This window comes from Eublepharis macularius, chromosome 2 (genome assembly GCF_028583425.1).
Source record: "Eublepharis macularius isolate TG4126 chromosome 2, MPM_Emac_v1.0, whole genome shotgun sequence".
Taxonomy (NCBI): Eukaryota; Metazoa; Chordata; class Lepidosauria; order Squamata; family Eublepharidae; genus Eublepharis; species Eublepharis macularius.
The window spans coordinates 208471716-208494087 of NC_072791.1; the positions used below are offsets into that span (position 1 = coordinate 208471716).

The 22372-nt window shown below is 42.4% G+C and overlaps 1 protein-coding gene across 2 annotated transcripts in view; it reads right to left on the reverse strand.

Annotated features, from left to right (window-relative positions):
* Nucleotides 1-6273, reverse strand: part of SPAG16 (sperm associated antigen 16) — a 556878-nt gene extending 550605 nt beyond the window's left edge. The window contains exons 1-3 of one of the 2 annotated variants that reach the window (XM_054971970.1): nt 6130-6273; nt 4582-4680; nt 973-1100 (exon numbers count right to left, since the gene is read on the reverse strand). In XM_054971970.1, coding sequence (XP_054827945.1) covers nt 973-1100; nt 4582-4614 — 161 coding nt within the window. In that variant the 5' untranslated portion in view covers nt 4615-4680; nt 6130-6273. The remainder of the gene's footprint in view (nt 1-972; nt 1101-4581; nt 4681-6129) is intronic. The other variant, XM_054971971.1, reaches the window with a different exon arrangement.
* Nucleotides 6274-22372: the final 16099 nt, after the last annotated feature.

The following is a 22372-nucleotide window of genomic DNA, read 5'->3' on the forward strand; positions in this document are numbered from 1 at the left end:
CTCTTAAGAATTTCTGATTGGAGAACAAATCATAGCCACAATTTTTCCCACACACTGACATGAACAACTAAAATGTAGTGACATTTTCACAAAGGAATGCATGAGACGTTGCAGGTTAGCATATACTTGTCAACGTCAAGGATGCATCTTGGAATACAGGTGACAGTCGCAAGCCTGCTCTCAATGATCTTTGGGGGCGGGCAACTGCAACTTTCTTAGCTTTCTCCAGAGCATCCCCCCCTCCCCGAGCAAGACGATTTGCAAAGTTGCAGCTGTCCGCCCCCAAAGATCATTGAGAGCAGGCTTGGGACTAGATAAACGATTTGCAAACGCAGGCTTTCTCTGACTTTTAAGGCAGCCATCCTAACAGTTCTAACAGAGAGGGGAGGACTTCACCGACATGTCAGCTTTCTCTAGAGCATTCCCCACCCCCCAGCAAGACGATTTGCAAAAGCTGCTGTCGTAGGCTTTCTCCGTCTCTTCAGGCAGCCATGCTAACAGAGAGGGGAAGGAACAGAAGGGAAAGGGGTGTGGGAGAGGGACTTCAGTACCCAGAAAGACTTGCGAAAATGATCAAGTGCCCTTCGCGTGAAAGATGTCACTTGTAGCGAGGCTCTGAGTCATGAGATTCCAGCACCTGGTTCAGAAAGTGGAGCAAATAGACTGAATTGTCGAAAAGAAACTCAACTTCTTAAAAGGCCTTTATACAGGCTTTATGCTTTAACAATGCTTGTCTTTTTTGGCAAACTAATTTTACAACTGTGATTTATGTACAGGTTTGAAGGTTGCACTCACACAGAGAATCTGTCCCTATTATCAAGAAAAGAAGCAGAAACCAAAATAAGCCCTTGAGGTTTTCAAAGCCTGTAAGAATTTGCCAGATAAGCTCATATGCATTACTACATTTATTTTATAGTTTTAAAGATTAAAACTTCCATTTTATAGTTAGAAAGATTAAAAACAAAGAGTTACCATTCAGTCTGAAAACAGTCTAAAGTCCTGTTCATCCCCATTCTGACCAGAAAATTGCAAAGGAAGTCATCCACAACTTCAGGTATGTCAGACAGGGAATGCTTCATTACCTGGCTTGGTCGCTGAGCCTAAAATAAAATAAAATCAGGTACCAATGTTGGAAATGTGCTCAACCTGTTTTAATAATCATCACTTTCAGGAAAACATCTTTTCAACAGGTTTGTTGGTATCTTTGCCCCAACGTAGAGTGTAAGAGAATGACAGCAGTTCATCTCTACACAGGGTGAAAGTATGTCATGTGGAACTTCTCCAAAGTATTCAGTGATATAGTTCTTCTTAGCTGCCTTACAACACAATCCCATGCAGGATTATTCTGACTGTAGTAACTTTGCATTGGACTGTGCTTCAGTCAAGTAAAAACCGGCTTGAGTCAGTTCTAACAACAGGCATTCAGTCCCTCATACAGCACTTGACAACTCAGGGTCGTTCCATAAAAATCCAAAGACACATCCTGCCAGTTCAGCAATGCCCAGATGAGTATTGTGATATGAATGGAAATGTTTATCTAGATGCATGGCCACCACATCCACACCAGCAAGACATCACTACTGCCTAGCTATAAATTTAAATCTGTCTATTTATAATAATAATAATATGTTTATTGCTTTTCCGGCCGAAGCCATAAGCCATACAAACACCAACAAAATATGAACTGTACACTTGAACATACCCAATTCACATAGACATAACTCGTCATTATCACTTTAAACTATCTAAACTCATGAAAATCTTGTTTCTTTATCATCGTGGCTAAAAAGGAAGCCACTATGGCAGAGGTTTGATTGTCAGGAAAGTTATCAGACAATAACACTGAGATTGCCCAACGTCTATTTATATGAAAATGTTACCAATTGCAGATGAGAATAGTAAAGGGAAATCCCTTCTCTCTACACTGAATGTAATGTGGCTGTTAAGTATAACTGATTATTGCTGAGAACACTTAGCTAACTATTACATCAGTGCACTTGATCCAAGAGTGTCTCTGCAAGGTGGGAGCGAAACAAATAGGGGCTGCCACAAGGTCGAGCAAAAGGTAACATCAGGAGAAAAACAGCATTTGCAGTGTTACCAAAATGGCTAGATTTAATGCCAAAATTACTTTCTAAATCAGTATGAAACTGCCTAGAACTATTCCTCATATACTGCCCAATGAATTACTAATTTAGTATGAGATCCAGAGGAGTTAGCCGTGTTAGTCTGTAGTAGCAAAATAGAAAAGAGTCCAGTAGCACCTTTAAGACTGACCAACTTTACTGTAGCATAAGCTTTCGAGAATCACAGTTCTCTTTTATCAGATGCATGGAGGGTAAGAAGAAGTTTCTTCTTACCCTCCATGCATCTGACGAAGAGAACTGTGATTCTCGAAAGCTTATGCTACAGTAAAGTTGGTCAGTCTTAAAGGTGCTATTGGACTCTTTTCTAATATAGGGCAAATCCACATTACTCATTCTAAGTCCCATGTTCCCCGCATTCCCCACGCAATCCCGAGTGCCGGTCACATTACTTCATTAAACAGACGCATTTCATTCGCATTTCTCCCAAATATGTGGTCACATGTTTTCAACGGGAGTTTCACGGTGGCCGTGAATGGGCCAATGCACAATTTACGTGGTTTTTTTAAAAACCACCCCCCTTCCTGTCTCTCCGGCCGTTCCGAGAGTTCCTATTGGCTGATTCAACTTGCAAGTGCTCCGTAGTCTGCAAAAGACTGTTTTTGACTTCATAGCATTGGATTTATTGATTATGCTGTTTCTGAATCAAATCTGGTAGTTTGAAAAATCATTTTGGGGTGAATCCATCCTCAGAACGGACTCGCGAAACTTCCTTTTTAACTGTTTTTTATTTTTTTTATTTTATATTACTGTATTATCGAAATTTCGAAATAATGACACTCCAAGGAAGTGAAACTTCAGTAAAATTCAGTCACTGAACTATCCTGCATAGGAAACGCCCACGAAAGCTTCCCACATGCTTCCAAATTTCCAAAAAAGAAACGGGAGAGAGCCATCAGTGCTGTCAGTGGGGGAAAGAGAGGCATCATGATCTTCAATGATGTTTCTTTATAAGGCAAGATCAAAATAACGGAAAAGTGCACTCAAAAAAATAAAAAAAAATGGGCGGGAAAAAAAGGTCCCGCCCAAAAAAGCAGTTTTCAAGCGGTCGTGTGACTGGAGGGACACGCGAGAAAGACGGATTGGAAGCAGGAATGTGAACGAAGAGGAAAAAATCGCGGATTGGAGGCAAACGGAAGATATCCGATAAACATGCGGGTAATGGGTGAATGTGGATTTGACCATAGTATGGAAACCGAAAAAAACACTTTCAGCATTTCAGCACTGTGAGATGGCTTGCATGCTCGGAATACGGTATTTACTCCAACGCAAGTCTAGGTGTTTTCACAGGTATGCCATCAAAAAAAAAAAGAGAGGAAGGTCATGTCTTTTTGCATACAAGTTACAGTTATGTCCAATAATATTTTGGTAGGTGTATAATGTTTTTTAAAAGAGTCATCTTTTGTTCCGAATCATCTTCCTTTGGAGTAAATGTAGTATATCCTTGGACTTCTTCCCCCATGGTGATGATGAAAAGTGCTATCAAGTCGCAGGTGACTTATGGTGACCCCATAGGGTTTTCAAGACATGAGACTAACAGAGGTAGTTTGCCACTGCCTGTCTCTGCCTAGCAGCCCTGGACTTCCTTGGTGATCTGCCATCCAAGAGCTAACCAGGGTTGACTCTGTTTAGCTTCCAAGACCTGGTGAGATTGGGCTAGCCAGGTCAGGGGTCTCCTCCTTTCAACCTGCTATTTAAATAGGGGCAACAACACAGTGGGGACTCCCCTAAAGGAGCTCTCTCCTCTTAGCCCTCCAAACACACACACAGCAAGAGATTCCATCAAACGCATGACCTGGATAGAAAGGGCACTGTGCTTCTCAATCAGGTCAGGAGCCCTCCACAGCAAGCCTCTAAGGGCGGTCCATAAACAATTGTGATGAGCACAGGGGCTTGCCGTCCAAAGGCAGGGGGGGAACACTGGGAATGGCCAAAATAGCTCCTTTGAGTCCAGCCAGTAGCATGGAAATGGGATTAGGTTTCATTTATTCCCACTTCACCTTCCCATTATTTTTAGCGCTATGAGATGATGAGTCAGCAAACATGAATATGAAAGATCACAAAATGCCAAGTTTATATCAGCCTTTGTTCAGGACACCACTGTAAAGTTCAAGCACTTGGGGAAAATATTAAATTGTTCAATTTGGTTCAGTTCAAAATGTCACTTATATTTCTGCTGTAAATTGCACTCTGTGGCACCCACAAAGCAATATCACCTTTTAAAAAAAATCTAATACCTCAGCATGTACTAACTTCTTTGCTCTGTCATCCTTACACATGACTCTTGCACACTTTCTGTGTATAAATCATGTACATGCTGTACTCTACGTGATAAAAAATTAAGCCGATGTTAACTGAACCACATCATTTATACATATATTGCATTATGAACCAGAAAACAGCACATGTTGGTGAGCTTGAAGAACAAAATGTTTACCATAATCTGGGCATCAATAGCCTGGTCTTCCATAGTCTGCAAAGCCTTTGTCAGGTCTTCATCGCCTTCTTGTAGGCTAAAATCATCATCTGCTGGGATCTAAGTCACAAATGAAAAGACGTGTAAAACAAGCACGCTAACTGCATCCATGAAAACTGCCATGATTAGCAACATAGAACTTATGGAGAAGAACACCGCAAGTTCGGGTCTGTTGTGTGCAAATGTTGGGTTCCACTTTCAGTCCCACATAAAGAGGAATCTTGGGTGGCAGGACCAGGAAAGTCCCAAGTTTGAGACCCTTGAGATCTATTCCCAGCCACAGTACAGACAGATGATTTGGTAGCTTGATTCTTTATCAGGCAGCTCTTGCGGTCTTTGTTTCGTTATCTAAGAAGGATTCTGTATGCATCACAACAGGAGGAGTCAGACCACAAAGACATTTATTTGGGCCCCTCCATTTAAATGAATGGCATCCTCAACGCACACAAATTCTGTGCATGAAGGGGTTGCTGTGCTTCCTCGGTCACCAAGGGACACAAACAATATTGGAAATGTATTTAAACATATATATGCCACCTTTCCACCTAAAACTGGGTCCCCAAGGAGGTGAACAACAAATATTAACATATTTAAAACATGTGGTTTCCTTTATAGGACAGAACAAGCCGGGGACCCACAAGGACTTGCAGGGGACATCTCTTTTCCCCCTCCCCCACAATTTCCTCTTTCCTTTCTCTGAAAGTCCCCATAGCCTCTTCCCTTTTCCTTCTCTCCTTCCTACCTACCAGCCAAGTTACGTTTATTTGCCCCCGTCTTCTGCTTTCCCTTCTTTCCTCCCACCAGCAGTCTCTCTCCAGGATAACTATCGCCCATTTGCGCGGTGCCAGCCACTAGGCTGGGCCCAGCAGCACAGTGGGGAACCTGCAAGGACTTGTGAGCTTCGCCTCACTTTCCCCTGTACCCCTCCTCACTATTCAACATCTTGGCAGCAGAAGTGTCAGCAGTAGGGGAGGGCTGGGGATGAAGAACAAGATTCTATGAATATCTGTTTTGCCCCTAGATACTGCACCCATGCTAGGACGGATCGTGACTCTAGTTGATTGTAAAATAGTTAAACAGAAAAGTCTTACGTAATTTAAAAACAATAAACGACTTCCTTACAACTACAAATTAAAGACTTCATCACTATATTGCCTTACATTTTATCTGCTGCTTTAAATATGTACTCCTATGTACCACCAGTGCTCCATGTTGTCTAGTGTTTGTCCTAGGACTGATTACGTTCTGCTTCAGTATTTTTTCTACTCTGTATTGGATTCTTGCTAATACTATGTCTTTTAAACTTGTATCTATTTATCCTATGGCATGGTTTATGGAAAGGTCCTTGATACTGCATTGAAATGTACTTGATACTGATTGTACTAATCTCATACTGTGTAATCCGCCTTAAGCCTTAGTGAGAAAGGCGGACTATAAATGACATAAATAAATAAATAAAAATAAATAAAGCAAGAGAGAGATGCCATAAATATTGTCTATGTTTATTACCTCTTCATACTGATAATCCTCTTCAGAGCATTCTGTTAGTGTGAGTTCTGCAGGTTTGGTTAGATGGAAAATAGCAACTAAATTGTTTCAAACATGGTTTCATAGCACATTTTATTTACAATTTATATCCGAGTTCTCTTCCATTCGAATGCCATCAAGCTGTTCATTCAGAAACCAATTCCCTACAATTCTTTATAGAAGCAACCTTTATTCAGAGCTATCAGCTTGACCGCCAAGGAACACAACAGTCTCACCAGCAAGATGAACAGTGAAATCCTAAGCATAGTTATACGCTTCGAAGCCCATTGTCTTCAGTGGACTTGGAAGGGGCAACTCTGCTTAGGATGGCACTATTAGGCTCAAAACATTTATAAGCAACTCTACTTAATCCAGTCTTTGTCTTGATACAAAAATACAGTTAAAATACAAATATTGCTATTTTCTCCACAAATGTCTTCAGTACGTATCAGTGATTACTCACAAAGCACCTACTTATCCAGCCCCAATCCCAACTGAATGCTTTAAAACATGCATAGCCCTTGGGGCTGTGAAGAAACACTTCCATATGTAGACTAAGCAGCATTTGCTAAGATTAAGACTGTGTTATTTCCACACCTCTGTCCACAGAACTGATTCCTCATGAAGCAATGAGAAATACCAGGGGAGGGGGGCATTAGCACCATTTCCCTGCATTCATACTCTCTACATGTTGTCAAACCGCCCTGAACCCGTCTGACGGGGAGGGCGGTCTAAAAATGTAATTAAATAAATAAATAAAATAAATTTTGCTTCTAGTAGGATCACAGTATTTCTAAGGTTGACAGCTACAGGGCTTGTGGGGACAATGCTCCCTAGGCCCTCTTGCTGATTTAGCTATATTTTGTTTAATAAAGAAGTAATAAAACTACAGAGGAAAATGGCAAACATCTTTTAGATGGATCAAGATGGGTAGCCATGTTTGTCTGTAGCAGTAGAAAAGAGCAAGAGCCCAGTAGCACCTACAAGACTAACCAAATTTGTGGTAGGGTATGAGCTTTCGTGAGCCACAGCTCACTTCTTCAGATACAGCTAAAATGTGAGTCTATCTGTCCTTATATCTTGGAGAGAGGAGTGATTGCAGAAGCTGAATGATAATAACCAGTAAATGACAAAGGTAGGCGTGATTGAATAGGGTGGGGTATACAGAGGGGTAGTAGGTGTTTACTGACCTAAAAGTAGCAGTTATCCTGCAGAGAAATTTCAAAGGGAGATTAGAAAGAGAGACGGCTGAACTGCAACTGATAACGAAGCTCACGACAATGCATCCACCTGGATTGAATCAAGACATAGGCTTCCAGTCTCATTACCAGTGCTGATTTCTCCACACCCACTACTCCTCTGCATACTCCACCCTATTCAATCACACCTGCCATTGTCATTCACTGGCTATTATCATTCGGCTTCTGCAATCACTCTACTCTCCAAGATATAAGGACAGATGGACTCACATTCTAGCTGTATCTGAAGAAGTGAGCTGTGGCTCATGAAAGCTCATACCTTACCACAAATTTTGTTAGTCTTACAGGTGCTACTGGACTCTTACTCTTTTCTACATTTTTCAGATGGATTACATGGGGGAAAGATTAGAGCAGGGGAAATTGCACCACTGCTGTGGGATCATAAACGCTTCCTGTTCAAATTCATTCTGGTCTTTTTCTCCCTGGGCCCTGGACCTCTTGTTTCCCGCTTGAAACTCAGGTCTAGGGTTCATTCTTAGGGCTGCAAGTTGAAACCCCAGAGCTGTCAGCTGGCACATGACGGCTTCTGTGTATGCCTGCTTATGGAACCTGTATAAATTATAGGCAGAAGACAACACCCTAGCACTAACACCTCAACTACATTTTACATTTAGCATGTAGTTAATTCCATGATTTTTTATTTTTAGCATTGCAAACAGCCCATCTCTTGACAACCACATGATTATAATAATCACATTCACAGCTACTATGCGGTACCATACCAAGTAATATATTAATACTATTAACACTGCTATTCAGTGTGACATCACCAGATCCCACCATGTGACATCTGGCTCTTCCCACCAGTCAGGATCATGCGAGGCAACTCTATACCCACTACGGGCCCAGGTTGCAGGAATTAGATTCGAGTAGTCCACTCAATAATCTGAAAATTCTTTTGAAGTGTAATTATAACCCATGTAGCTAGTCAGCAAGGTACAGTGGAGGTACTTGAGATACTGCAGCTATAATGTGACTACTATACTATAACAGAATACTATTAATCATTTTTTATAATTTTCAACACATTTCAAAATCTTTGATTTTATGACAGCCATAAAATCATAGAGTTGGAAGGGATCTCTAGGGTCATCTAGTCCAACCCCCTGCAGGAAATTCACAACTACCTCTTCCCCACACCCTCAGTGACCCCTAATCCATGCCCAGAAGATGAGAGGGGGGAACCTCCAGGACCCCTGGCCAAATTGGAAAAAAATGCTTCCTAACACCATGTTAGCTAGATCCCTCCGAGTCTCATTTTACAGAAGGGAAAAAGATGTTGAGATGGTTGATGTCCCCAAGTCATCCAAAAGATCCCACGGTGGAGTGTACAGATAAATCCAACAGATCCATCTCTGTCCAGCGAAGCACACTGTGATAGGACAGCTTTGGATGTTAGTTACACATCTGTAACATGGAATAACGCATATCTATCTATCTATCTATCTATCTATCTATCTATCTATCTATCTATCTATCAAGTTGTATCATGAGGATAAGCAATGGAAATGCTATTAAGGCATCTAGGGAGAAACTGAGATATTAATGAATATCTACAATTAAAAATTCCCACTGCCCTAACTACTACACGATCTGAACATTAATCTGTGTGCCAAGGAATCATTTTGGATTGCTTGTTCCTTCCGTTTGCGTAGCTTGATATCAAAACAACAATATTACATTATTTTAATATTCCATAATATATGTTCCATTCTTGCTTTCTGGTAAATCTCCCTAAATATTAGGTTTCAAGATTTCGTTCTATCATATAACACATGGAAATATATTTAGCTGAACTCCAACACTGTCCTTTGAAGAACAGGAGTATATTTGAATAAGTCAACTGCCTTCAGGCAAAATATCACAGTAGCAGGCATGTATCAGTTGTACTGTGGAGTTCCTCTATTAAAAATGATGATTAATAAATATTTGAATTTAATCCATCAGTCTCTATTGAAAACCTTGAACTTAAGACTTCTTCTCTAAATAAAAAAATGAAAAGAAAACACCTTACTTTCTATCCCAAATGTTTTACTGAAGAAGGCTAGAGGCATTTTGAAAACATATGGTATCTGTCAGCTCCATCAAACTTACTCCCATTAGCTGCTTTTCATACCACTGACATTGGATGGTAGTTTTAAGGAAGTGAAAAAACAAAGCCTTACATAAAGCCCTAAGGGGCTTTTTGTTTCAAACTGCCCACATAAATGACCCATTTGGCAACAAAGGGGTTAATGGCACACAGCAAAGGCCAGCACAGGCCAAAGCCTGCTGCCTCCATTGAGAACTGGCTCCCTAATCACAAAGCCTGTTCAATCTACACATCCTACCGGAGCATTTTTATCCTGCCCTCCTTCCACGGAGATCAATGGTGTAGATACAGGGTGTAATAGTGAAATGTGAATTGCAAGTGCTCCACAATCCTCTCCCCATGCAGTGCCTGACTGGGACTGCAACTGTGGCTCACATGGAGAAACAAACAACCCCCTTCCATAACCAGAAATACTCTAGTAGATCCATGCCAATGGATTGTGAACTCTGCTTTCCTGAAATGATGGCCATACACAGGTGGAATGCCTGTGACAGCTCTATTGTATGGGGGCGGGGGGGGGGGACGCACAACTACAGTAAAATGTGAAATGAATGCCAAATCTTTACTTACCAAGAAATTAAACAAGAGAACATCCTCATAAAATATCCTCAGTCAGTTCTGAATTAGCCCTATGGTCAAATAGCCAAAATAGATCCTGAACTAAATAAAATACCTGACTATGTCTGCATAGTTGATCTTGTAAGAAAGACAGCATTATGGCCTCATAAACATAAGCATAGACAAATGAATGTATTTTATGTTCTTTCTTTATTTGCAATATTTCTATCCTGCCCAGAATCCTGCTTGACGCAGCTTACAATTAAAAAGTACAACATTAAAACACAAAAAGCTTAAAAACTATACAAAAAACAGAAGCAGGCAATTAAAAAGGTGAAAAGATAAAACCTGTATTTAAAACCCTGGGTTAATAGATGTGTTTTAATCTGGTGCCCAAAACAAAGCAAAGTAGGTGCCATGTGAACCCCTCAAGAGGGAGCATGTTCCAAAGCAAGGTGCCACCACAGAAAATGCCCTGTCTCTAATCACCACCCATCTCACCTCTGAAGGTGGGGACACAGACAGCAGGGGCTGAGAGGCAGATCTTAATTTGCAGGCTGAATAGTATGGGAGATGGTACTTGACGTATGCTGATCCCAAGCTATTTAGGGTATTAAGATAAGAACCAGCACTACATATTGTGCCTAGAGACAGGTTAACTAGTCTAGATTTCTCAGTACAATTTCTAGATTACTAGATAATTAGTCTAGATTTCTCAGGGATGATACAATCCCTGTGACCAACCTAACAGTAGCCCAGCCGGAGTTTGGAGCAAATGAAGCTTCTGAACCATTTTCAAAGGCCCCATGTACAGGGCATTACAGTGATCTAATTTGAATGTGATTAAAACATGAATCACTGTGGCCAGATCATGCTTTTCTACAAATGAGCCAGAGCTGTTAAAAGATTCAGAGTACCATGGAGAAAACCTGAGCATAGGCCAGGATCTGGTAGCACCCTCAAGCTACAAATCTGCTCTATCAGGAGGAGGGACAGGCAGTCCCCGAACAGCTTCTCCATTGACTAACAGCAGCTCAGTCTTGTCAGGACTGAATTTCAGTTTACTGGTCCTCATCTATCCCATTACATTCTCCAGGCACCTATTCAGGACTTCCACAGTTATTTAATACAAGTTATTTAATAATTATTTCATTTTCATGTTGCTAACACACAGCAGGCCTATAGTGAAAAATGTCATGGTTAGGAGGCATAAAAGTACATGGGGCAGGGAAGACTGCCAGGATCCCGTAATTCCCAAGCCTGAACTCTTTGAGTGGGTCTGGTGATTTGATGTACAGGCTGGTGGTGGCAACTTTGACTGATTCTCCCTTTCACTGCTGACCCTCCCTTCCTGTCATTCCTCAGGGTCCCCCTTCTTCCAGGAGCAGCATTTTGCAGGGATCATAGGCTGCACTGGGAGGGGAGAGGCAGGAAAGCTCTGTTTCACCAGTGAAAAATTTACAGTGCAAACTTAAGAATAGTTACTTCAGTCAAATCCCACTGAAATCAATGGCCTTAGACTGCAGTAACTCTGCTTAGAATTGCACTGTTAGTATGGATCCAACCTATGGCTGCTCTGTGGAAATGTCACTGAATTAATTTTAGTATCAATAATGAGTATTAACAGAACTGGTGGTAGTTCTTCCACCCTATGTATTGTGCCACAGGGTATCTGTGAAAGTTAGTAGTTCCAGTCATGTTACTTTGAACAGATGGTCTAGTAAACATACTAATAAAAACAAGGAAATTAAGTAAGTGCTGTTACATGCTGTTGAGGCATTAGTGCCAGATTGCTGCCTCCTGTATGCAGTACTGACCACAAGCAGCATGGACAAAAGTCTTAGCAGAAGCCATTCAATGTATGGGTCAACTTACCACTTGGCGATTTTGAAACCTCAGAAACAACCCTGGGGCAGTGAGGTGTGCGTGTAAGTCTGTAGGAAATAGCAGAAAAGCCTAAATAAATTTGGTATGTTCAGAAGCTACTTAATTTATGAATCTGAATGGAATTTAAGTTTTCATCTTGAATACTGAACTGTTCAGGCCCAACATTATGTGACTTATGACTTACCTGCTCTTTTAGTGTTTTTAACCTTGTATCTATTATTGTGTGACCTGCCCTGAGCCAGTTTGCAGAGAGGGCAGGATATAAATTGAATAAAATAAATTAATTAAATAAATAGGGCAGTGATACTCAGCAGCTCAGGGAATGTGACTCTTCTGGGTCACATTCCCCAATGTGGCACCTGCCCCATGTTTTTGAAAGTAGGCAAGGCCCTTGGCTGGGAGCGCTCATCATTGATTCCCACCTTGAAATAGCTGCTGCTAGAGCAATGGGAATAAGCTGCAAGACTCTCTGAGGTGCAGGTCTCATGCTTCTTTTGGCTGAGAGTAATTGTGAATGTGGTTCTTTGCAACCACAGAGTACCACTGTTCTAGGGTGACCCCTGCTGGATCTTTGTTCAATTCACAACTCCGTCAAGTGCAGCCTCATCCAACTAAATATTTGCACTATGCAAAATCTAGCAACACAGCTTCATTTGTGGCAGTGATAGTATTTCATCCAACATCATGAAAAGCCTCTAAATAGTGGGAAGAAAGCCAATAATGTATAAAATGATGCACAGTTTCCAATGGCACCTTTAAAGCAGAAAAGTCGAATCCTTCACAAATGGAGTCCTCAGTGAAAAGCTCAGGTTTCTCTTAAGTGGGTGGGGAAGGAAGATGATAGGGCTAAAGCATATCTTCTAGCTCTATTTTATTCAGTCTTTAAAATACTGAACAGTTTCTTTAGAACCTTTATCTCATGTTTCATCACTAAACTTTTTTGTTTTTTAAATTCTTAGCAATATTAGCATTTATAGGAAGTCACAAAAAGTATAAACTTGAATGGCCTACAGCAGGGGTGGGCAAATTGCGGCCCGCGGGCCACATGCGGCCCGCTACAGAGCCACATGCGGTCTGCCAAGACAGTCACCTACCGGGCGCCTGGCACCGAAAGTTAACTAATGAATGCAATCATTTTAAAAGGTGCGGCCCTCCGCTAACCTCCGCTCCCACAAAGTGGCCCCCGAGCCAAAACAATTGCCCACCCCTAGCCTACAGCATGAATGGGAGTTTTAGCAGTTTCTGAAGCTAACTGTAGTATGGCATACTATTCGCTCTACTAGGGGTGGCAGTGGGGAGTTAGTTGCTTATAATGCCAGAGTGAGTCCTTTGTTGTTGTTGTTTTTTATTATTATTATTATTCATTTCAACAATAACGGTACAACAATATTAATGATAATTATAAAACAGAGATTATAAATTACAGTAAGGACTATAAAATTTGTTTAAACAATCACATTATCGGGCATATGTTAAACGTCCTTTGTTGTTTTGATTTGTGCATCTCCATGTCATACCCAAGAGATGTTATAGGGTACGCTGTGTGGCAGCATTCAAAATTGCGTTGGGAAGATATACAGGACCAGACTCCTGCTCACTCACTACATTGTTTCAGGTAGAGCGCTCCCTTGTTCTGCAGCAGGATTTGAGTCCAGTGGCATCTCAGAGACCAACAAGACTTTCAGTATATGAGGGTTCAAGAGCCAAAGTTGCCTTCTTCAGGGGGAAGAAGGACGCCTGGACTCTTGAAAGCCTATACCTTGAAAATCTTGTGGGAATTCCTACACGGGGACCCTCCCGACTCACACCTGCTGGTAAATCATACCCTCCAATCTAAAAATTCCCCCCATACCAGGTACGCCTTCCACACTGCCATCTTAAACAGAGTTACTCCAATCTAAGTCTGTTCATTTCAATGGGCTTAGACTGGAGTAACTCTGTTTAGGATTGCACTGTGAGCAGTGAGAGGAAAGCCCTGCACACGTCCCCGGAAACTATTTTGTATCAAGTACTCTGGGCGTGTGCAGAGTTCCCTCAGATTCAGCATTCAGAACAGGGACTATACTTAGTTCCCATTTATTCAGGCTCTCCCCTTCACACACACACACACCAAAAGACGAGGGGGGCATAAGACCCCCTTAGGGCAGGACCTTTAGACGGGGCCGTTTCGGCCTCCCATTCCGCCCCCGCCCCTCTCCTTCCCCCCCATTGCTGCGGCAACCGCGAAGGAAGGATACGCTGCAGGCAGAAGGTGCCCTCCGAGGTGACGGCGGCCTCCTCCATGGCTCCCTCAGCCTCCCCGCCGCTCAGCCGCAAGCCCCCTCTTCGCCCCGCCCACGCGACGCGGCCGTTGGTTGCCACGGGCAACGCCGCGCCCACTTCCTCCCTCCTCGGCACACATCGCCATAGAGCCTAAGCTAGAGCGTCGTCTTGAGAGTGCCTGACTTCCGCCCTGGCGCATTGGGCGTGCGCAAGGTTGCGGGAAAAGTCTGTGGTGCCCACGCAGTCCGTGGAGCACGGAGGAGAGGATAGTAAACAGCCCGGGCGGATTTCGACGGCTGTGCTGTCCATGTAGGACCCAGCTGGGCATGCCCAGGAGCCTTTGGACCAGAACAAGGGCGGGACGAAATGTAATTCTGCTTTTTAATTAGTGGGGAATCCAGGTTGGAGCTTGTCTTTGTGACTGCTGTCGACTTCGTCCCTAACTAAGAAGCCCTCTCCAGACTATGGAAATGCTGCTTTCGCGGGGATTCTCTGTCTTGACTAGAGATAAATAGTATGCACCTAATCTTGAGTTTCCATATATAAACTAAAAACCCTTGTTCTCTATACACACACACTGTGTGGCATATTTCTACTTAAAACTCATGTATGTATAGTTTGAATGAAAGTATTCGTTTAGATATTGAGACCCCACATTTCTTCCCAGGGGGACCCAAATTGGCTTATAACAGCATACCTCCCCCTTCATTTTATCTTGACAACAACAACCCTATGGGGTAGCTTAGGCTGAGAGAGAGCAACAGGCCCGAGATCACCCAGCGAACTTCTATGGCAGAGTCTCTGAGGTGACTGGATGCCAGCTAGGAATGTGGGATCCCTCATCAGGGCTTCCCATCCCCTGCTTGTGCTCAGTGGAGCAGCTGAGGGACAAAATGGGAGGGAAACAGCATCAAGTGATGCTGTCATGCAATGCCATAATGTCACTTTCAGCTAGGAACCCAAAAGCGATGTCCGCATTGTGCAATGCTCAAGGAATCTCCCCAGTTTCAATCTCTATCATAGCATTTCAGAGACATTCCAGAGCATCAAGCAATATCATGACATCACTTTCGGTTACACAGCCAGAAATGACATTGTACAACACTCTTTTGCCAAGTTTCTGTACTCCCCTAATTGCTTGCGGGTGGCTATGCTTTAAGTCTCAAGGATATCTACTGCCAATCGGTGTCTTTACGATAGAGATTTGTGTCGGGTTGCCAGGTCCAGGTTGGGAAATTCCTGGAGATTTGGGGGGTAAAGCCTGGAGAGAGCGGTGTTTGGGGAGAGGAGGAGCCGCAGTGGAGTATAATGCCATAGGGTTCACCATTAGGGGCAGCCATTTTCTCCAGGAGAACTGGTCTCTGTTGCCTGCAGATCAGTTGTAATTCCGGGAGATCTCCAGCTACCACCTACAGACTGGCAACCCTAGATTTGTGGGATTCCTAGAGTGTGGCAGGCTGGGTGTGATGTTGACAACACCGTTAACCAGAATGTGTTCCGGTTAAATTAAATGCTCCTCCACACCACCACCCTCCCTCCAAACATAACATAGCACATTAAAAATGACTATGTCTGAGAAAGCTAAGCTAGGAGCCTGCTCAATGACATTTGAGTTTTGTGTGTGCAGGGAGTTGGCTGTTAATAGAGAAATCATGTGAGCGCCCATCTGCAGTGGTGTGACTCAGATTAAAAGCAGGCTACAGTTTTGGGGGAGGGGAGGTGGAGCAAGGAACACCAGACCTGCCTCTTTGTTATCATAACAACAGAGCAGCCTACTTTTAGGGGTCTTCAAGGCTTTCCCCACAGTTCATAAAACAAATCTCCACCTTGACTTTTTTTTGTTTTACTTCTGTAGCCATGACTCCTTGGATCTTAATATTTATTTATTTATGTCATTTATAGTCTGCCTTTCTCACTGAGATTCAAGGCAGATTACACAGTACAAGCATAGTATAATCAGTATCAAGTACATTTCTATACAGTATATCAAGTACATTTCCATACAGTGTCAAGGACATTTCCATAAACAATGTCATAGGGTAAATAGATACAGGTTTAAAACGACGTAGCATTAGCAAGAATCCAATACAAAGTAGAAGAAAATACTGGAACAGAACATAAACATTTCTAGGATTGACATTAGACAACATAAAGCACAGGTAGTACATAGGAGTACATATTTAAAGCAACAGATATATAAGGCACTATAGTGGTGAAATCTATGGTCCCTAACTCATTAGTGCAGAGGAGTTAGCCGTGTTAGTCTGTGGTAGCAAAATCAAAAAGAGTCCAGTTGCACCTTTAAGACTAACCAATTTTATTGTAGCATAAGCTTTCGAGAATCAAGTTCTCTTCGTCAGACGCATGATACAGAGACTGGTCAAATACAGAGAGGAGGGAAAGAAGGGTAGGAGAGAGAAGAGGCAATTAGGGGGGGAAACCAAAACATTCCTTTGCTAGTATATGTAAACATCTCCTTTTAGTGTGTGTATCAGTTGGCTTCAAAGGAGTTTGCCGTTAGTTTGTAGCAGTCAAACAGCTAGACCATCCAATTCCAATGCAGTATGCGCCTTCGATAACCACAGCTCTCCCTGCCAGATGCATCTGACAAAGAGATCTGTGGTTCCCGAAAGCCCACGCCAGGTGCCACTGAGCTCCCCCAGACCCCGCCTCTGTAAAGGAAATCTGTTACCTGTGATAATGTGATAACCATTCATAGTCCCTATTCAGTCCCAGCTTGACAGAGTCAAATTTGCATATGAATTCCAGTTCAGCAGTCTCCCGTTGGATTTTGTTTTTGAAAGGTTTCTGTTGAACTACAGCGACCTTTAAGTCTTTGATGGAATGTCCTGGTAGATTGAAGTGTTCTCCCACTGGTTTCTGGACGTTTCCATTTCTAATCTGACATTAGATGACAAATCTGACATTAGAAATGTGGTTCAATACAGGTTGAAGACTTTCCTCCCAAAAAACCTTGTAACTGAGATGTAAGAAATATCTGAAACAATGCTCCTACACCCTCTATGCTGAAATATCATGTGCTGTTCTGAAAACTATAGTTCATTGCATCACGGTAATGTCATGTTTTTTAGTAATGCAGTAACACATAGATTCCTAATCTAAACATGGCATCAGTTTAATTCTCTGTACTGCAGCCGGAATTATTTATGCATTAGACTCAATATTAAGTGACATACTAAGTGAAAGCAATTGAAAGTGAAAGCAGTGCTACATCAGAGAAGCTTAGGTGGCAAGCTTTAAAGTGCTTTTTTAGGCAGATAGTTATTAGCTAGCAATAGAAAAGGATTGTTTGTTTTCCTGTCTATTACCTGAGCTTGAGTGCTTCGTGTGAGGGAGATATATATAAATATACACTTCAGTACTCTAGGTTGGGTTTTATCATGCTGCAGCATCTGTGATGTTGAATTTCAGAGAGGACGCTGGTGAATTGTTCCACTCAGTTCCTTCCAAAGCACGCCTTTCCCTTTAGGCACCATTGCTTGCTGGTATAATGCTACAGCAGATTATAATTTGGATTCCTGAACTTGAGTGCTTCATGGGAGGGAGATATATATAAATATACACTTCATGCTCAGCAACACTTTTTTAAAAAGACACCATCTCCGCCTGGCAGGGAGGGCGGACTAAAAATCTAATATGATGAATGAATGATATAACATATTCAATAAACTAAAAGATATTTTATTTTAAACTGGTCTCCAGAGTCACTTTTTGCTCATGAGTACAACCTCGAAAGGAACCCTGAGGCTGAAAAGTATCACAAACAAACAGAACAGGCACCTTCCTACTGCCTAGAGGGTTTGTGGTGGCTGTGATCAGCGCCTAGAGTAGGAGTATGGGGGTGTCTGCTTCCTACAGGATCCCCACATCTTTTCCTCCCTGCCTGCTAAGTGAGTGGTGGGGGTGGGGGGCGGCGGCTGAAAGCAAAGATTCCCCACCCTCAGCCGGAGACTGGCAACCCTAGCTCCAAGCCTCATACTGTGATGCTCTTGAAGATTTGTTTTAAGAAGCATTCAGCAGTTTGAAAAAAGTCCTTTCCATTGGTGAAGTGGTGCTTGCTTTCTACAACACAAACAGGGCTGTCAAGCCTACAGTAGGGGCAGAGGATCCTCACCCTGAGGTCTGGTTACCCACCACCTCACCAAGTGGCAGCGGGGGCGGGGGGGGGCGGGTTTAAAAAGGCACCATTGCGAGCATGACGTCTCTTCCAGGAAAAACTCAAAAGTGGCAGCATTGCACTGGCAATGCAGCCCTACCCCTCCCACCATGTCTCTACCCCCAATTCTTCCCAATTCAAGCCTACAAACGGTGCAATCCTAAACTGACATTATTGGTCCTAGAAGGGTGTAAGTCTGTCCAGGATAGTACTGAAAATACAAAATGTTCACTGCATAGAACCGAAGTCACTGTTACATGGGATTTAAGAAATCCATACAATATTTATCTGGTTGGGATTGGAGTACCTGCTTTATGGGATCCGAAGGCCCTTGAAGATTGGTATCATATCAACCGAGGTAACTGGAAGACCTGAGTGACTTCGGAAGGACTGACATTTAATTATCTTATGGATGTACGACTTGCAAAGGCAAAGATGCCAATAATTTTTAAAACAATGTAATTTCTGTAAAGCTGACATTTTCTTTTTACCATGGAAACCAATCACATAATTAAAAGCCGGGGTGAGAATCCACAATTGTAACATATAAAATGTTGAAGCAAAGTTCAACTTGTCCACCTAGCAGCTGAAATCAATCCTAGATAAACAGAAAAAAGATCTGGAGATATTACAAACTTGAGAGACAAAAGGGAGTCTGCGAGAAAGTTGCATGGAGAGGAGATGAGATTGGGCAGAGAGAAAGAAAAGAGATTTTCCCTCTCCACCATTTCCTCCATAGAACTTGATGAGTAAGAACCGTGGGGAGATCAGTCTCGGGTAGCCAATTCTGGGTTGGGAAATTCCTTTGGGAATGGAACCTGTGGAGGTGAGGTATAATGCCATAGAGTCTGCTGCCTTCCAAAACTTTTATTTCATCCAGGGGAACTGATCTGTGTAGTCCAGAAACCAGTTATAATTCCAAGAGATCTCCAGGTCTCGTCTGGAGGCTGTATCCCTAAAGCAAGATGTATTCATCTCAGAGTTTAGAACTTTAGTACAGGAACTGAACAAACCCACTCATACCCCTTTGGCCTAAAGAGGTTGTGGGGGCTTTTGCTGGCAGGTTTTTTATCACCCTTACCAGGAGTCCTGGCTGCTAAGTAATGGGCCTACTCTCTCAAAGCAGAAATATAAACATAAAATGTATAAAATAACAGTTTTATATAGGGGAAAAAATAATGTTTAAGAGCTGGTAATTTATGAAGCAAAAGTGGAGTGATTTTACTTCCACGAGGGATTTTTCAAGGTTGCAAAGTAGGTAGGCTTCTCTTGATGCCCTCAAAGCAGATTACAATGAAAAACTATGTTTTTCCACATGTGGTGGAACACTCTGCAAGCCAGTATATAACAACAGATAAAACTTGCTTTTATTGACACGGCTTCATATTTACTTGCATTTTTGTAACAGCAGAAGAAAAATAGAAAGTTAACCTGAATAACACTATTCCCTGTTACAAGCAGTCAGCTAATCCGCATGTGAGTGAGAATATGGGTAAGTTGGCACAGGAGAGGTTGGCAGAAAGCATCTTGCTTCTTGCTAGACCAGCAAGAGAGAGAGAACAGAAGGCACAGCAAGAGAAGGAAGAGTCAGATGTTTCCAGTTCAGACAAAGAGGGGCATTGCATAAATACATAGTCTGCTTCTAATGTAAAGGGGAAAATACCACCACCACTCCAGTGTCCAGGGATGATGCGTTGTTCTTATTCCAACAGGAACAATCTGTACGCTATAAAGGCTGAGCTGAAATGCGGAGAGAGGCTCTGTTTTGCAAAAATGGCACCAAACCCGTCATTGCAAAAAGATGCAAAATTACATTCAAGGCTGCAAGTGGTGAGGGAAGAGGGAACACATTCCACAGGTTGGGACACTCATTGTGAGAAGGCAAAGAATCCAGTTGCCAGGACAAAGAGCTGCTGTAGCACAGTAGTTTGGCTACAAATCAGCACTCTACTGGTTCGAATCCCACTACTGCCATGAACTCAGTAGGTGGCCTTGGGTAAGCCCCTCCTCTCAGTCCCAGCTCCTCAGCTGCATTGTGGGGATAATAATTACACTAACTTGTTCACCGCTCTGGGTGCGGCATTAATCTGTCTAGAAGAGCTGTATATAAGCGCAGTTATTATTATTATTAAGCACCCCGTAAAAAGTCTGCCAAGAAAATGTCATGATGCGACGTCCCCCCATGGGTCAGTAATGACTCAGTGCTTGTACAGGGGACTACCTTTACCTTTACCTGTTGTTGTTGTTGTTGTTCTGCCTTGCCCCCATTCACAACTTTCACAGTGAAAACTGAACCTCATGAAAATTCAGTGTATAAGTAACATAATTGGGTGAAGTATGTGTCGGAAACCAGCATGGTATTTCCTGATACTCATTGCAAAACATGCACTAAACCTTTTAGAAAGAGAAACCATGCCTCCTGACCAGATCCCAGAAGCAGATAGTACATCTGCATGCCTCTCTGCCCCTTGCAGATGTGTGCCAGTGATTTGGAAGCAGTCTGGATTGTGGATAAGTCGGTCTAATATCTGTCCTGTCCTGTGGCTGGGCATAGACTTCTGGTGCTAGAAGGCTTACCAAAGGGCATCCAGTCTTCACTTTATGGAGCGGTCTGTTAATCCGGATGCTGTGCCCAGCATGCCAAGGTCCAAAGCACATATCTTAAACAACTTGATAAAAGACAGCAGCTCAGTAATTAATCACCATTCACAGCAGAGCTATAAATTAGTCAAGCATTCCAATGTGTCTTCTTTATTTAGTGTTTGGGTTCTGAATTCAATTTGTCTATATCTTCATCCTTGTTTCTTCCACATACTCCTTTTACCAAAATTAATTATATGCATAAATGATTGAAGCAGATTGCAAAGAAAAGACCACCTCTATTAGAAATCTAAAGCACGTTTATGTCTCCCTTGTTACAATGATGATTTTTTAAAAAAAAAAATAGGATATTCTGGCTGCAAACTGTTAGGCAGTAAGAAATTTTGGACAACTATCTTTGCAGATCTTATTGTTCCAAATAGCCCATTCATTTGATTTCTTAACAAGTACTGCCATTGTTGTTAGAAGCATTATGTCATGAACTACTTTGAAACGGCCTTTTATGTTTTCTTTAGATTTTATGGTGGCTGTTAAAAAAACGGTTGCATGTGTAGAATGTGCACATTTTTTAAAAGTTTTCTTCCTTCTGGCAGAATGGCAATGGCGACATCTACTGTGGAAAAAAGGGAATTGCTAAGGTTGGTCCAAAATGTCAGAGTTGCACCTTTTTCGGTAGTTTGCAGAGACACCAGCCCAACATGCTTCAACGTGCAACTCGTGCAACTCGCACCTCTCTGTACCTGGCTTTCTTTGAAACTGCTTTTTTTCCGTACACACTCTTCACCTGGAGAGGTCAGCAGCTTCTATAAACTCTGATGGGTCCTTGTTCAAGAGAAGGAGAGAGAGCTATCAAATTATCACCTCTTGAGTACTTTCTCATTAAGGAAATCTATGAAGCCTCTAACATACATCAATATTCTTCTTTGTCATCACATTTGTCCTACGGCTTCAAGTCCATAGCCAGTCCATAGCAGACCCATTATGAGCCCCGGAGGACGCTTCGTGACCTTGGGCTAGTCACTGTTCTCTGGAGCTCTCTCAGCCCCACCCACCTCACAGGGTGCTTGTTGTGGGGATAATAATGACATACTTTGTAAACTGCTCTGAGTGAGTGTTAAGTTGTCCTGAAGGGCAGTATATAAATCAAATGCTGTTGTTGTTGTAAAGAAAAGAAAATTGATTTCAATGATGGAGTACAACAAAGATAATTTTATGTTTCATGTTATGTATTTCTTTGGGATCTTATAATTGCAGCATCCCTGGGGTTACCAGGTCCCCATACCCTCCGAGTGGGGGGGGGGAGACACCCGGAACTCACTGGGACAAAGATTTTCTGTATGTGCTCCTGGCATCGACATGATGACATAACTTTTGGAAGTGACATCTTTG